The sequence below is a fragment of the Triturus cristatus genome, chromosome 2_1, assembly GCF_964204655.1.
Source record: "Triturus cristatus chromosome 2_1, aTriCri1.1, whole genome shotgun sequence".
NCBI lineage: Eukaryota > Metazoa > Chordata > Amphibia > Caudata > Salamandridae > Triturus > Triturus cristatus.
The window spans coordinates 394,555,185-394,573,214 of record NC_140581.1 but is presented as its reverse complement, the minus strand read 5'-3'; the positions used below and the strand labels follow the sequence as shown (position 1 = coordinate 394,573,214).

The following is an 18,030-nucleotide window of genomic DNA, read 5'->3' as shown; positions in this document are numbered from 1 at the left end:
GTATTTTATTGTATTGCGGTATTTATATTGTGGTTATTACCTTTATCTGGGGCGCTAAAATGTTTGTCCAAACAGGTAGCATGCTACACAATGTGGGTGTGGGGTTTGAAGACTTGTCCTTGTTGGAGCCTTTATGGGACGTGTTTCTATGTTGCGTGTGATGACCACTGAGATGTGGGGATTGGGTTATGGGATGCAGAACTTGGCGGTGCCATGGTTGAGGCAGTGTAAAAAAACAGATGTGCATTTTTATAATGTGCTATGCTTGCCGTTCTGATGAACTCTAGAGGTCCCATTATTGTGTTGGCAGTTTATCACTTGGGTTGTCAATCCGATTCCCTCCAATGGCTGTGGCAAGATATCATGCACCCTGATTTTAAGAATCTTTGAGTGGGGCAAGAGGAGTCAAGAGATCTGCCTGGGCAGAGTGTGATACAGTCCTCCTTTATGAGACTGCCATTATGACAGTCAATGGAAGAGATTTGCGAATTGTCATCATTTTGTCATTAGAGGATGTCAGTTCTCAGAGTATCTGTTTATTTGGAACCTGGAGGGTGGGTGGACTATATTAGATTCCCTGATTACCAGCAGTTTGTGGCAGATCTCTTTGGTTTCAGCCTAATTACAATTGAGTGGTTATTTAAACTGGTTTGTATAGACTGTATGTGTGCCATCCAGCTGACAGCAAGATTCCACAAGTCTTTTGATACATTGTATGTCTGTGAGAGATTGAGCAGATTTTCTTCTACCGTTTAGGTGCTTCATCTGAATGCCTACACTCGGCTGAAGTGAATGAATGGGGGCTGGCCCAGATGCTACAAAAAAAAAAAAAAACACCATGTGTCAAACGTAAATTATGGAGAGGTTCCCCAGGGAGACTGAAGTGGAGAACAGACCATCACACGGCCTGCCGATCGGTCAGAAAAAGGGATGCTGATTCAGCCACAACGGAACGCATGTGAGCCTCAACATGCTGTGACAGAAGAAATCTGGCAGCAAGGGGATAGGTGCGACAGAGTGAAAGCACTATTCCTACATTTCTCTACGAGAACAGACAGGAAAAAAATCTGTCAGTCCCACATGTGCCCTTTCCCCTTCTATCCCACCCCTTCTATGGACTTTGCTGCTGTACAAGACTGGCAGGCACCTTAATATTTTTCCAGTCGTAAATGGGAAAATTGTGACAAAAATGGGGGCAAAATAGTCGAAAAAAAGAACAACTCAAAAAGGTAATGCCACACATGCAATGCTCCACTTGTATGGAAAACGCACTTGCAGGCATATAAAAAGAGTAGGTTGGACTCACTAAAGAGGATGGGAAGACGTCTTTTCTGAAGGAGGGTACCTTTGATCTTTGATTAACCTTAGAAAAAGACTAAGAGAGCCCAAAAGTAAGTCAGACGCAGATCAGTGGTCACTCTTCCTGAATTATTATGAGGAAGGTAACAACCACAAATATGAATCACAGTTATGAAAGAGATTCACAAGATACTCAAGTTTCAAGTAACGCGATAGGGTGATAGCTAGCAGAGAAAATGAGCAGGTTCTATCAGATGCCTTGAGCTTCCCCATGCCAGCACACCTAGAAATGTGGCAGCTCCAGCTGACCAAATAGTGGGAGGTGGAGTGAAAGAAGGGGTGTGTCAAGGGGGAGCTACCAGCAAATAAGGCATTTATTGTACCTGCCTGCGCACTGAGCTAAAAACTGGCAGCGAGGCTAATGGTGAAGCACTAGAAAACAGAACACGCAATATGAGAGGCCAGCTCCACAAACAACTCTTCTCGCTCGCCATCCTACTAGACTGATGCTAGACATTGAGCAGCAGGGCACGAATGCTGGCTATATCCCAGGATAATTTGAGACATACCACTAGAGGGAGTGGGAGGGAACTTGAGAGAAACTCCAAAAACAATCCCCTGGATGAATTTTTCCCTTGAGAGAATACTTGGGACCAGAGGTAGGAGGCAAAGTCATCATTCATGTCGCTGCAGATCTTGACAATATCAAGAAAATTCCCCAATACCTGCAGAAATCCTTTGAAGTTCCGTGAAGAACTCCAAATAGTATTAGAATGTTACAAACCTAACTGTTGCAACTTGTAGTACATAGGGAGGCCAGGGACAGATTGGTGCACAAGAGAAATTGGCCTCGACAAGACCCTGATGAAGCATGTACCTTTGCATCTGTAAAGGATGATTTGCTAAATGCTGCAATGGAGGCATGTCCCGTCAAGACTGACTGGACCAAAATATACAATTGTAAACGAAATAAAGGCAAATCTCTGGCTGATTATTTAGCTAATTTAAAGGATGTTTGAGCGATATCCTGGTATTGCTCAAACTGCTGAAAAAGGTCAGGGAGTTGTGGGTGGGTGCTGCTTTTGTTCAGGGTCTATTGCCCAAAGTCAATGAGCAGCTCTGACCATTTCTATTAGGTGCAAACCAAGGCACTAGCTGAATTGGTGTCAGCAGCTAACCATTATTTGGCAGCACAAAAAAGGATTAAGGGAGTACAAAGAATCTAGGCTGCTGTATTTACAAATGCAATCATTTCAACAGAGAGGGCCAGGGGAGGAATGGGCAGATCAAGGAAAAAGCATGGACAAGGTGAGGAAGAACGGGTCAGTACTTGGGACGGAGTCAGGAAGATTTAGCCCAAGTAGGAGGTGGTTCTTATTTCTACTCCTATGTAGGTCCCTGGAAGCAGGATTACACCAAACTAATTTCTAGCACACACTCACAAGCTGACCAGCCCGAGTTTACCCAACTTTTCCAGAGCCAATATCCTACCTCTTAAGGCAATCCTAGAGGTACAGACTGCTCTGTAAATACCCAGATAACAGAGCAAAACTGCACCCATGTTAAATGCGTGACCTTGATGACCTTCAGTGACCGTTGCTCCCGCGCTGTGCAGCTCCAGCTGGTAGCTGTTGCCCCCTCTGCGCTCCAGTCCTCACACTGGAGGCCCCTCCTGCATTTCTCTTTATTTTGTGCCTTTTTTCCATGCCGTTCTGTGCCTCTTCACTTCCTGCCCGGGCCGCTGCTTGGTCCCTGCGGCCCACCACCTTCCAGTGCCGCTTCGCACGTCCCAACTAACCAGCCCCTCCTATCTCCCTACCATTACTTAATTGCGGCTGCTGCGCGGTTAAGGAGCGATCTTGCCGACCTTCAGCGGCCGTTGCTCCTCCACCATGCAGCTCCACCTGGTAGCGGTTGCCCCCTCAGCGCTCCAGTCCTCAAGTTTGAGGCCCTCCTCCACCCGCAGGCTCCTGCCTGCGCTCCATTACGGTTGGTCGAGTGGCGAGTTCGGGCTCTGCTTTTTTGTCTTTTCATTTTTTATGCATTTCTCTTCATTCCATTCTGTGCCCCTTTCCTTCCCGCCCCTGCTCGGCCCTTATGACCCTGCCACCTTCGAACATCGCTTCCTGCCAACTAGCTGACGAGCCACTCCCACCTCCCTACCACTACATAAAGGCGGCCGGTGTGTGCGGTGAAGAAGCGACCTCGCTGACCTTCAGCGCCCATCGTTCTGCTGCAGAGCAGCTCCATCTGGTAGCGTTGTCCCCTCTGCGTTCCACTACTCGAGTTCGAGGCCCTCCTCCACCCGCAGGCTCCTGCATGCGCCTCAACCCTGGTGGTCTCGTGGGGAGTTCTGTCTCTGCATTTCTCTGCTTTCCTGCCTTTTCATTGTTCTTTATTTCTCTGTATTTCTCTTTATTCAATGCCATTTTAGTGCCTTTCTCAGCACCATTCTGAGTCCCTTCGCTTCCTGTCCCTGCTCAACGCCTGTGGCCCGCCACCCCCCCACAATCACAGCTTCCCGCCTCCCAGATAACCAGCCTCTCCCATCTCCCAACCATGACTTAATGGCACACCAAATGCAGGTTCTTCCGTGCCTGGACCACGCCTAGTGCCACTGACTCTGGTCCCCGTGCATTTCACCGCTATAATGCCAGAATCCTCCACGCCCTCAACCGCCTGCCAGCCTGCATCTCAAAATGACACCCAAGGACTGTTTACCCGCCGCAACTGCACCTTCTCTGGACTTCGCAAGCCAGACCTACCAAACGCATGGCCCCCAAGAACCGGACTCAACCACCTCAGCTGCATCCTACTCAGCACACGCTCCCTCAACAAACATGCTGTGGAAATTTCGGAAATGATCGACTCCATCTCACCAGACGTTGCCTTCTTCACAGAAACGTGGACGAACCCCATATGTGCACCGGATGTCTCCCAACACCATCCCCGACAGATAAAAAATCATTCACAAAGACTGCGCCAACCGACCAGGAGAAGGCATCTCCGGACACTAAAACACCCTCCGCCTCACAACATGCTCAGATGACCACTCACCCAACATGGAGCACCTTCACCTCCGCTTCCAGAACCAGACCAAGCTGAACTCCATCCTCCGTGGCACCCTCCTGTACAGACCCCACCACCCCTTTCAGCGAATCCATATAAGACTTCATCGCACACCACACCCTCGCCGCAACAGACTACATCCTGCTCGACGACCTCAAGGTCCACCTGGACAACCTCAGCAGCCCAAAACACCTCAGCCCTACTGGAGAACCTCACCACCATCGGACTAAAACAAATGGTCACGTCACCAATGCACTAAAGCAGGACACACGCTCGATCCCCTCCTCTCCTCAGGCAACATCTCCTTCAGCCACACCTCTGCACTCCAATGGACTGACCACTGCTGCGTCCACTTCTTTACCAAACCCCACACAACACCACTGCGCCCAGCGCTACCCAGGCAGAATGTGGAACAAGGTTTCCCAAGATCAACTCGCCAATGCACGACACCACTGCCGACCTCCATCAGCACACAACCTCCAACTATGGCTATCCGACTGCACCAACACGCTGACCCCCCCCCCCACCCCCACACAAAACCAAACAGCCCACAGAGAAACCAGCTGGTTCTCCCCTCCCTCCAAGAGTCCAGGCGCACCTGTAGACGACGCAAGAAAAGATGTAGGAGCAGCAAGTCCCCAGAAGACTACACAGCCTTCAAAACTGCCATCGCCACGCACTACCACATCATCAGAGCCTGAAAGAAAACTCCCAGACAGGAACCTATCAACGCCAATGCACACAACAGCAAAGAACGGTTCACTGTGATCAAAGAATTCACCAAACATAGCACGGATGCCACTGACATTGCCCACCTCCCAAGCCCTCTGTGACAAGATCACAGACCTCTACGACAGCATCGCTACATAGGATCCACCAACTCCACGAGCTGACCCTGCTCAACTGGACGACCATCACCATCGACGACACCTTACGGGATCAATAAAACCTTCCACTCTATATCCCCTCGAATCCCTGCACCCTTCAACCGAACCACCATCGCTCCCAAACCCTGCTGCACCATCAACTGCTCCATCGAAACCGCCACCTTCCCTGAAGACTGAAAACATGCAGCGATCAACCCCTTGCTCAAAAAGTGCCGAGACAGACCTCAAGAATTACAGACCCATCTCTCTGCAACACTTCCCATCCAAAGTCACCGAGATGGCTATCAACGCTTAACTTGCCAATTTCATCTAAACAAACCACATCTTGGGCACCTCCCAATCGGCTTCAGAAGCAACCACAGCACTGAGACTGCACTCCTCGCCACAACAGACGACATCTGCAATCTCCTTGACCGAGGCGAAACCGCTGCCCTCATCCTCCTGGACCTCGCAGCCGCTTTTGATACAGTCTCCCACCACACCCTTTACGCACAACCCCACGATGCAGTCACTCGCGGCAAAGCCTTAGGGTTGATCCTCTCCTTCCTCACTAGCTGAACCCAGAGAGTCAGGCTCCCACCGTTCTCCTCAGATCTGACAGATCAGCTGCAGAGTACCTCAGGGCTCCTTCCTGAGCACCACCCTCTTCATCATCTACATGGCCCTGCTGGTAGACATCGTCAGAAACCAAGGACTAAACATAGTCTCTTATGCCGAAGACACTCAGCTGATTCTCTCCCTCACCGTCGAAAGTACAGCCGCAAAGAAAAACTTTCACAGCAGAAAGAAGGCAGTCACCACCTGGATGAAGGACAGCTGCCTCAAACTCAACTCCAACAAAACCAAAGTCCTCATACTGGGAACCACCCCACCACCTGGGACTACTCTTGGTGGCCCATAGTGCTCTATACCCCCCTCCACCCACCGACCATGCACGTAACCTCGGCATCATCCTTGACGCCTCGCATTCGATGCACCACCAAATCAACGCCAAGTCGTCCTGCTGCTTCCACACACTCCACCTGCTTCAAAAGATCTTTGTATCAAAAGATCTTTAAGTGGATCCCCACCGAGTCCAGAAGAACCATCACCCAGGAGCCTGTCAGCAGCAAACTCTACTACGGTAATGCACTCTATGCGAGCACCACCCAGAAGCTCCAAAAGAAAATGTAAAGAATCCAGAACGCAGTTGCAAGACTTATCCTGAACATCCCTCTGCTGCAGCCACATCGCTGGTCACCTGACAACCTCTGCTGGCTCTCGATCAACAAAAGAATCACCTTCAAGCTCCTCACGCACACCTACAAGACCCTCCACAATATCAGACATGCACACCACCTCTCCTCCTACACTTCAACTGAATACCTACACTCTGCCAACCTGGCCCTGGCCACTAGCCCATGGATTTGCACAACCACAGCCAGAGGAAGATCCTTCTCCTCTTTCACCGCAAAGACCTAGAACTCTCTTCCTCTACATCGAAATCACCGTCACGGTCTCAATTCAGGAAGGACCTAAAAACCTGGCTCTTCGACTGAACTGCAGAACTTTCCCCCGCGCCTTGAGACCCTAACAGGTGATTAGCCGCACTCTATAAGAATCCTGATTCAGTGATAAATGGGAAATCCATTTCATGCCTTACTGATATCGGTGCTAGCCAACTGTCGCTGAAGGCTTCCAAATGCCTGTCATTGCCTCACTGATGGAGTTGGCAAGCCAAATACAAGATTCTCCACTATATTACTGATCCCGTACCACACTATGTCAGCATGCTTTTTTGTTGAGCCATACCTCTCCATGAACCTGTTGGGGAGGGATCTTCCATGTTAGATGATTTGTACAGTTTACTGCAAAATTGGTGGTGTTCATTTGAATGTACTGAAAGTTCGTGGAAATTAAGTTTCCCATGTCTCATGTGAAACTACTCATTAAGTTGATGTTTTGAAAAGTAAAGCTTGAAAGCTTAAATCTATCTCAAACATAATAGATAAAGTGCTTTCTAGTTTGAACTTGCAAGTGATGTTGGTTGTGTCTAGTCAGCAGAGACGTTACACTCTGAGGCCTAAAAGAATTCGACCTGGTATCCCTACCTTGATAAAACATGGGGTCCTAATGTCTGCTGAAATAGTGTGCACTACTCCTATTTTACCGATAAAGCCTGGTACGAACCCATACAGAAATGTATACGGTATCAAAGCTATTAACACAGTTGCAATACCCAGGTTTCCAGCTGTGCCTAACCCTGAGATCATATCCTCACTGTACTCCAACTATTATCAAATGGTTCTGTATTTTAGATCATTGCTTTGCCTTTTTCTCTATTTGCATGCATCAGGGCAGCAAGGATGCCTTCAGGTTCTCATTTTACCGGGCCCATTAACGTGGTGTTGACTTCCACAAGGAGTTACTGAATCATCATCCATCTTCCCTGAATATTTGAAGAAAGATCTGGTAATCCTCATCTTCCCGAAAGGATCTACATTAGATCAATATGCTATTGAATTTGTCTGACTCTATGCAAGGATGATTGACTGTATCTCATCTCTGAACTAGCTAAAAAGGTGCATACGGCTTCATGGGAGAAAATATTTGTGTCGCCCCTCCCGTTCGCTATTAAGGCCACAACATTTCAACAGGAGAGAACCAACTGCCTGCAAACTAGATCAAAGCCGTTCATAAGTGGTCATCTCTCAGAGGCACACTTTATTCGAAATGGGCTTTGCTGTTATAGTTAAGCCTCTCCACGATTAAGTAAAGAAAAAAATACCCCAGAGCCATTGAATTGGGCCAGAAAAGCAGACTAAACTTTTGCAAATCTGAAATGGGTTCTTTCCACACACCCTAACAATTGCCAGATTACTTTAAAACTTTCATTTTCTTGCCATGAAAAATATGGGTTTTCCTCTAAGTTATTGGTGCAGGATCACGAAGATCAGAAGTTACTCAGCTCTTGATGGAGACACGATAGGACTCCCGCCTTGTTTAAAAGCTGCAAAGGCTACTGCCCATCTTGACGGGGCATCCATATACACTTTCCTTGGTTCAACCCTCCCAGTGGCTGTTACTCATGCTGTAGCTGTTCTCCTACTCAATATTAAAACCCAACATTTATCCATGGGTGTTATCACTGTCGAAATTCTCTTTTTATCCGACTCTCACATCACCCTAGTCCATTCTCCTGTTTTGAACACCACATCCTTGCTAACCACAGCTCAATGTCTTTCTGATTCAACTGCACTTTAAGATGGACTTCTTGACCCGTTTTAAAATACTTGTTCATTTGACTATGCTTTTCCAGACTGAAATTGGATGGGTCCACACGGATCTTTAAAAAATTTTTGTTTTTACAGCAGAGTAACTAGTTTGCCTCCACCTTGTATTAACGACAGATTCCATAACAAATTTAGAAGATGCGAGGAGGTGGGTTTGAAGTATACAAAGTGAATAGAATGGTATTTTCTGTAGGAGCTCAGTTCATTTGTGTCAGAGTCCGCACTGTAATAGTTAACTTGGTTATTAAGCAAACACATTCCAAATCAGACTGTAAGATGTTTGGAAAGCACCAAGACATAAAATACTTCTAGATATATGAAACAAACAGGAGAATGATGGAAGGTTTAAGGGGTTGCTTGCCTCGATACTACCAACAAACCCAACTTTTGATCGGAAACATCGATCTGGCAGAAGCGAGAAAAGACCCACTGGCAGTAGTGGCAGTAGATGCCGCCAAAGCATTTGATCGCGTGTGTTGAAGATATCTGTGGCATGTTTTGGAGGACATGGGAATAGGCCCCGTATTTGTACAAACTATTAAGCACTGTTACTCAGGCACCTCGGCTAAAATCCTCCTAAATGGCTCACTAACTCCTAGCTTTCCTATTCAGAGAGGGACAAGGCAGGGATGTCCCCTGTCTCCCCTTTTGTTCAACCTCTATAGAGAGCCCCTAGCCCAAACAATCAGACTGAATAATGACATCACCCCTTTTAAATGATTAAGCTACGAATGTAAATTAGCATTTTACGCAGATGACGTGATAGTTTACACTAACGATCCTGAGAATACAATCCCACAATTGGAATTTACTTTAAGGGAATTTGGTAAGGTCTCAGGGTATCGGGCCAACTCAGATAAGACCGAGATAAGTGCTGGAACACCACATACAACGGTGGCCCCCTAAGTAAGGAATTTAGATATCTTGGAATAAAAATTGTCAAAGATTTAAATAAAATTACATCAATAAATCTTGTGAAAATCGAAAAGGACATAGATTATTTATTTGCCAAATGGAAGAATCTCCCTTTGACCATCTTTGGAAGGGTAAACTTGGTCAAAATGTCTGTGCTCCCTAAACTAACCTATATTTTCAATGCTATTCCATTAACTTTTCCTGGTCAAACCATAGCCAAGATACAGGGTAAAATAGGTAGCTTTATTTGGGGTCAAAAAATTGCTAGGATGTCGTGGAAAAAGCTTAGGAGGAAGTTACTCAAAGGAGGATTAGCCCTACCTGACATTAACTGGTATCTAATGGCCTTCCAGTTTAAAGCTGTGAGAATGCTATTAACCTACCCAGACACAACTGCATGGGGGAGAGTACTGGGGGAAATGGTGTTAGTCGAGGGCAGCAGCCGGCAAGGCGGGTTTTAGTACAAATATGGTGCACCAAGGTTTTTTAAAAGGGTCCGGCTAAAGGTATTGAAATCTGCCTTATTAAATTGGTATCAAATGAGGAGGATATGGGGTATTGGTTACTTTTCGAATTTTGCTCCAATTTGGGATTCTCCGGCGACCCCTCCTTGTATGTGTGACAGTTTGGCAATACCAATCAAAAACTCAGGTATGGAGAGGTGGTCAGAACTGGTTGACTCAGAGGGTATCCTTCCTTGGGAAATACTATCAGTTAAAGTAGGCTCTCATTTTTCAAGGTTTAAATATCTACAATTAAAAAGTTGGTACGAGTCAGAAAAGTGCGACATCGCCGGAAACTGGGAACTAGAGCAACTATTACAAGATACGTCCCCGAGGAAGAAGGAGATAGCCTTATGGTATGCTCGAATTCAAGAAGCAGAGGAAATCAAGACCCCTCCTCCCTCCTCAGTTTGAAATGGATCACCTTTAGACACTCGCATTGAGGAGTTATTTAATCCATCATTAAAATTATTGTATAAATATATAAAGCCGGCATCCCTGAAGAAAAATCACTTTTTTGTAATAAACAGACTATACTATACCCCAGCCAAAATTGCAAAATTTGGACCAATCCTGCCTCCAAACTGCCCAAGATGCAGCCTTGTTCAAGCCAATGATCTACACATTTTCTTCCAGTGCCCCGAATTAACAACATATTGGAAAGGCTTGAAAGATGTACTGTCATCTATATTAGAAGTAGACATAGTAGTAGACCTATCCCTGGTATTTTTTGGTAAGAACGATTCAACCAATGGCGTGTTCTCACAGGATCACATGATCCTCGTTCTATACCTGATCCTCCTGGCAAGAAGAGAAATCTGTATTAAGTGGAAGGACAACATTGCTCCGAGCAAGGAAGAATGGTTGAGAGCCGCCATAAAAATGGCGCGAATAGACCAAGACACCAGGGACGAAAGTCATCATAACATTTGGCAACCTTTGATAAGTTGGGCACGGCAGAGACACCTGATTTGACTCGATTCGATCTACCAACGAATCGAAAAACAAAAAGAGCTTCACCTGTAAGTTCCCATGATTACACCAGTCCTCAAATACAAGAGGAAGGCCGTGGGGCCTTGACGGAAACAGTGAGCCATAGAGGCCCTCAGGAATGAGACGATGTTGGCTTGTCAAATCTGTGTAAGTCTTTGGTGAGAGGAGGACAAAAAAAACCAACAAAAAAAAAATCCTGAAAAGCAGCAATTATAAAATGCATCTGTCACTTATGAGCTCCAACAATACATACTCAAAATTAATATATCTATACCGACACCCATGCCAGCATGGCCACGGTCTGAGTACATTTTCACCTCAATTCTATCTGTTCTGGATGCCATACAAATAATTGCTGTGCCACAAGCTTTCATGTCTTGCTACTCCTCTAAATGCAATAAACAGGACATAATTTGTCTTTTTTTTTTTTTTTGTCCTCATTTATGCGATCTTAATAAAAGAAGTGCAATCAGGTCCTCTTGAGTTTAGGCGCCCTTGGAATAGAGTTAGAGGCCTTGCTTCAATACCACCGAATCCATAGATCAAAACATTTTGGTTCCTGCATCTATGAGCCAACGGTTTTGATCGCGGTGTTAAATCATTGGACAGCACACACATAATTTGTCTTGACTGAGTCTGAAAAGACTCAGCACATTCATATAAAACTTTGCCTCCTTAGATTTCAGCATCAATCTGAGTGATTGGAGTAGCATTTAGAAGTTTCAAACCAAACAACCACACTTGACATTCTAGACAGGCTATTTTCTCCCTTTGGAACAAGTCTGAATATTGACAATTGTAGGGTAGTGGTTGGATATAGGAATGATGGCGCCACTCAGGAGATTATCATCTAGGTATGTACACTTTGTTGAAATTGATGACGGTGCTGTAGGGTGAGGAACACCACTGATCCCCCCCCAAAAAAATTATCAGCCGTAGCTAACAGAAACAAGAAAAAATTGGGCAATCTCCCGCAACTTTATCAATGCTCTGTCTTTCTTTACAGTGATTTGTTCGACGTCGAAAATGACACAGACACCGTAACGGATACAGGCATCCTGCTTTTGGGGACATATTTGGATCCCTTGGTCCTTCCTTACACAGTAGAGGGACGTCGCGAGGAACAGAACCCTTTTTGTGGGTTGGAATTATCACCACAAAAGAAATCACTGTCAAGAAAGACAGAGCCTTGATAAAGTCGCAAGAGATTGCCCATTAGCGACGAAACACGTGTCGGTTGTCGGAAGATCTTGACAATAAAAGAAAGAGAATTACAAAACTGTACTCAACTTTGTTCACTCGTTGCTCACAATATGCAATTATACTAGCTTTAATGACTGTCTACGTGTGCTGGGGATAATTTTTTCAAGTCTGAATATTGCTTCTGAGCCTTTCTCCAGAATCATTGCCTTGGCCCACCGGGTTTTACAAAGTGGCTTATTCCCTTTACATGGGTTCTTCATCTAGAGCTAGCAGAATATTAATTTGACAGGATTAGTAGCAATGAATTAATTTTTCTCAGAATGCATCTCATCGTTTAAAGATAGCACTTTATGCTTTTTAATCACATTGACAAAACGCAATATTGGAGCCCAGCTTCTCTTACTTCTTTTCTAAAACATTCATGAACATGGTTAATACTGCTAGCTGCAGGAATGGCCGAAGGTTGTTGAAGAGGAGTAAATTGAAGGAAGCACAAGCTCGATTGCAACTTTTACTACTTTTACACATAACCGCACAGGACAACTATAATACATAACTAAAGTGGACCTGAATATTTTGACAAATATATCATTTTAACTATAGACAACTGGGAGGAGAGAAATGGAGGCTAAAACACTTAAGACTCATGCAACTCTCTGCTGTGAAATCACTTGAATTCATTTCTAGCAAACATTTATCTAAACCCGGGGCAATGGTACTTTCAGTTCCTCTTGCGAAGTCCTTACCTAAACACCCATCAGAAATTGGGAGGGCTCTTGGGCTAAGTACTCTTCTACACTGAAGTAGTCTTTATTGATTTTTTTTCTTTGATATCTAATTTTTTCTCATCAGATGATAAAATCAGGATATTCCCCAAAGGCAAATGATTCTTACCTGGGAATTGGTAAACAACCAACTGCCTACACCATACAAGGGAGTTAGGTCTGCCATTTTCCACCCTACATGCACGCCTATCAGACAACCCGTCTGCAGTCTCCACAGAATGTGGTACCCAGTATGGAGCAACACTGCCCCCAACCAATTCATGCAACCTCATACAAAACATAACCAAAAATACAAAACATTTAACCAATGAGAAATTCTTGTTTAAATTGACGATGTCTGTTATGCCAGATGGTGACCACAGAGTGTACAAGATCCTAACAGTCTCCCTCGTCAACAGCACTACGGGGATCCCTCTGTGAATGGTCTCCTCAGAAAACAGAGACATTCAGCACCACATCCGCTATTTACATTCCACAGCTATGAAGTACAAGAAAGCATGAGAGGAAGCTTGGCCATTAGGGACAGGGAGTGTAGCATCAAAACCTTACAGGAACATGGAGAAGAGCAAAGATTCACAACACAAGGTATCTGCATGTGCGTTTCGTCATTATTTTCCTAATTTTCTACTTCAAAAACATTAAGGAACTCTGGGCATCTACTACAAAACATCAAAGAAGATATCTGGGAGTTAACGGCCCGAAGCTGTGAAATTCTTTGGCTTCATTGTTGAGGTCAAGACCCAACTATCAGTGTTTCAGTCAACTCCTAAAAACTGAGTTATTCAGGCAAACCTTTGGCTATACACAAAGTTGTTGGTGAATGAAGAACATAGGGCAGGAGTCATGCACTACAGACAAATAGACACACGTTAATTGACAGTCTCAGTTTTATCTGTACAGTGCATCTAAGCAGTCACTAAGCGACAAGCAACACAATGTAAAACTTCTAAATAAATAACCAGGCATTCAGGCAGCCAGCTGCCAATGGCACACTCTGCTGCCATTTTTCCAGCACCCCATTAGTCTCTGACTACCGTGCATACTGTCTAAAATAACCATGTTTTGCAATTCATCTGCCCAAAAAATAAGATTTTGATAAAAATAACCACAGACAAACTATTCCATTCTGACTTTAAATGAGAAAAAAAATAACAAAAAAACCAGATATAGATAGGATTCAAGGACACATTAATAAGTATGCGATGTACCTCTTTTCCTTTAGTGTCTCCATTTTCAATCCACTCCACAGTAACACTTTCATTGTCTTCATTTAGAGATGTAACCATAGCTTGATGTATTCGTCCTATAAAAGGAAGAAGGTAATTAAGCAGGTGTAATACTAGAGCTATACACTTTACTGAATGTGCACTACACACAAGAATGTGTGTGTTAAACACAACTAAGCATTCACAACTACTTCACGCATGACAAGGAGAGAAAATAAAACAATTTGTGCATGCTGACAGATACTGTGTAAACAAATGCATGTACAGGAGGAGCTTTGGTTAACAGCTTATTGGAAAGAGATTTTAGGACTTCCAATAGAAATCAAAAATAGAAGAAATCATCATATTGAGGACTTTTAGGCAGTGTTTTAGGTCTCGCTGAGCCAGCGGATGCGCTTCTCTGCGAGACATTTAGTGTGTGGGCTTTTAAGAGTCCTACCACACGCTTTTGGCTGGCCTAGAGCGTGTGGTTATGCGCACAATGACGAGCAGAGGCGCCTTATGGCTTTCGTCTCTCATCATGGTGCGCGCACACCAATCGCCAGCCTGCGGGTTTTTTATTTTAATTTCCTTTTTGCGCGCACAGACACACACACAACTCCCAGTCACGGCCGCACGTCTTGCTCGCGATCACTTTCGCGCGCACCATTTGCTGCTTGTTTTACTTTTAGCCACTTGTTCTGGTGTGTGGCAGGCACTATCGGCCTTTCGGAGGGGTAAACTCACAACAGTCTGCCATGCGAGTGAGTAGCTGCCAATCCTTTGAATGCTCTTCGTCTGAGGTCACTCGCACGCGAGCTCGGGGGGGGGGGGGGGGGGGGGGGCAGGGGGTGTCTGTCTCTGTGTCTGGGTCTATGTGTGTGTCACGAGAAGGTCTTGGTTTTCCCCTGACTAGAAATGCCAATGGTGAGGTTTGCTTGGCTCGTAAATTTTTACGCAAAGATCTCCCCCGACCCTACACTTTAAGGAATTTGTATAGACTGCGTGCTGCTTCTACAGCAGAGAACACTTGACATTAACACTATTAGGGTGTTTTTTTAATTTACATTCCATCCCATCCGGAATCCACTCGGCGCCCGTGTCCGGAGTTCAGTGGTGAAGCTGCGCATTCACTTATAGTGTGTTGCATGGCACGTGATTTTTCTGAACAGTAGCATAACTTTGTAGGCCACGCTTTGGTTGTTGAGTCTGGACGCTATTCAAACTATAGATGCCTTTGGACTTTTCCTTGCCTGTTCTACATATTGCATGTGATTACAATGAGGCATTATGGAACTTGCAGTCCCGCTTGTTTGAACATGCTATTCATGGATAGGCACTTGAGATCATAAACACACATTATGTGTCACATTTCAAAAGTATGGCATATGGTCTATTGACCTTAAGCTTCAATCGCGCCTACTTGTTTATATTTAACTCGGCATTGAGCAGCCATGCATTTTATTTCAATTACGAGTGTGTTTTACGGGCTTAGCCTTGAGCGGTTTCTTTACTAATTAAGGAATCAGCTGTACTTAATCCTATCTCCCAGACGCCTCATATTTACACAGCATGCTTTATTTTTAAATGTTATACGAAAGGGGTTTGCGCAATTTTTTAAGATATATGACAACGACTGCAGATGTTCTTATATAATGAAATAGATACATTTCCACTACAATTGTCAATTCTATACATTGCATATATATTTCAGTGGTCCGATGATGCACTTTGCAGTTAATGGATTCATGTTAAATGCACTATGCGTTTTAAAATTGTTTAGTTATTATTATGACCACTTATTTTACCGAATGTATTTCACGTGTGTATTTTGCGTGCACTTTCTCTCAGTTTTAATCTGTGTGTATCTGTTTTCAAAAAGTTGGAACCAAGATCTGTTTTCTAGGTCTATGATAGTGACATATTATAAATGTTCAAAGTAAATGGCGCTCACCAGATTGAACAAGCATTGGCATAGCCAATAGGTCTCGCCTTTGGGACCTTATAAGTGTTTAACCATGCAACAGTTAATGTTGTTGCACCAAGGATATTGTGCTGCATAACTAAATACTGATAAGGTCCCAAAGGCGAGACCTATTGGCTATGCCAATGCTGGTTTCTTTTTAGTGCCCAGTGGTGCATAGACTGGATATCCGAATCATTGCATTGGTGTATGACATACCGATGGGGCCAATAACTAACATAAGTCATGAGACAAATAACTGCATGCTTTCTTCACCAATTGCAGCCTTTCTGTAAAACAGTGCTGCTAACAGGTTTGACACTGTTACACCTTGATGCATAGTGGTCGCAACCGATGCTCTCTTTCCCACCTCTTAATTGCAACCCACTCCTACTGTGAGCCATACCCATCTGCCGTCGTAGTGCTGCCTGCTTGCAGCAGGATATGAGAACAAGCTGTTGGGAGAGGAGAGAAGCCTGTCTGCTCTCAGGCATAAGGAATTAGGAGCATGCAGCCTCCAGAGCACACAACGCCAAAACACCAGGACTCGCACTGAGTCGTGATGTTCTTATAGACAATGCTTACCATCAACAATGTGCAGTGTTCTACTGGAAGTTTTAGCACCCACTCTTTGGCCATTTTCAATAATCAAATGGGTCTACTGCATGAACAAAAAGATACTCATTTTGCAGCTGTATGTTTTGGATAGAGGTTCCCTCTCTAGTTAGAATTTAGAGGTTGGGCACACTGAATTGAGATTTTGCAGTGTACAGATCCAACTCATTATGGCATGCTGTATCTCAACTATGTTCATGACAATGCAAGGTATATGTACTACGGCGAACACCCATCGCAACGATGTGCTTACTTCGCGGGTACATCACAACGCAATTAGAACATCGCATTCACGTTAACATCGTAAGGCAGAGCAACTTAAGGAAGAGCAACGCAACTTTAAGTGGTAAACGTGGTTGTGATGTGCCCGCGAAGTAAGCCACACGCGTTGTCATGTTCGAATTGTAAATACAGTAGTAAGCACATCGTTGCGTGCACAGATGACTATAATTGTGTAAATACAGTGACGTTTGCGAAGTAAGCCACACGCGTTGTCATGTTAGAATTGTAAATAGGAGGTGTATTTCTTGGTGCAAAGTCTTGTTTAGAATCTTGGGGGACAAGGCTTTACAGAAAAAAGAACTGGTGGTTGCATAGAAAAGCCCTTTCACCATCCGTGGAATAAACCTTGACACACAGTAACGCAAAGTGCAAAGCGCCAGTTTGGTTACTAGTGAACAACTTTCCACCACAAAACAAAAATTCTGTGGAAGGTAAATAGGGGCATATTATCAAGACAGGCGATAAAATTATCGCCGCTTTCGCGGCAGAAAACTGCCGCTAAAACGGCGATAATAGGCTTGATAATATGCTCTATGGAATTCCAATTGAAGCTCAGGTCCTTCACATCTAACATGGGCTTCAATTGGAATTCCATAGAGCATATTATCAAGCCCATTATCGCCTTTTTAGCGGCAGTTTGCTACCGCTAAAGCGGCGATAATTTTATCGCCCGTCATGATAATATGCCACATAGTTTTTCACGACTTTGCATTGGTACGTACGGCTTTTTGTCACTTTGCACCAGCGCAATCTAGTGAGTAGCATTTACGCAGGTGTGCGTGTGTGTAAGTGAGCTGCAAAGGGGCGTGTCACTTTTCATATAGGCGGGGCATAGAAGCTAGACTTTGTGTATAATAAAGATGGCAATCCAGGGAGAGCTGGTTGTTCTGGAGCCAAAATAATTGAAAAGGTTGTTTAAATGGAACGTAGCCTGTCTGCTCTGCTATCAGGAAGTGGCTAAAAGAACACATTTTCAAACAAACTCGTGCTAAAGCAGGCTTATAAAAATCATTTTTTGGCTGAGAATAGATAGATTGCT

General features: G+C 44.6%; 1 protein-coding gene across 8 annotated transcripts in view; it reads right to left on the bottom strand.

The window, feature by feature from the left end:
* The window catches only part of KIF2A (kinesin family member 2A), a 418,450-nt gene that overhangs the window by 333,310 nt on the left and 67,110 nt on the right, over nucleotides 1-18,030 (bottom strand). For all 8 annotated transcript variants that reach the window (XM_085631560.1, XM_085631589.1, XM_085631578.1 and 5 more), the window contains one exon: nucleotides 14,135-14,229. In XM_085631560.1, coding sequence (XP_085487686.1) covers nucleotides 14,135-14,229 — 95 coding nt within the window. The remainder of the gene's footprint in view (nucleotides 1-14,134; nucleotides 14,230-18,030) is intronic.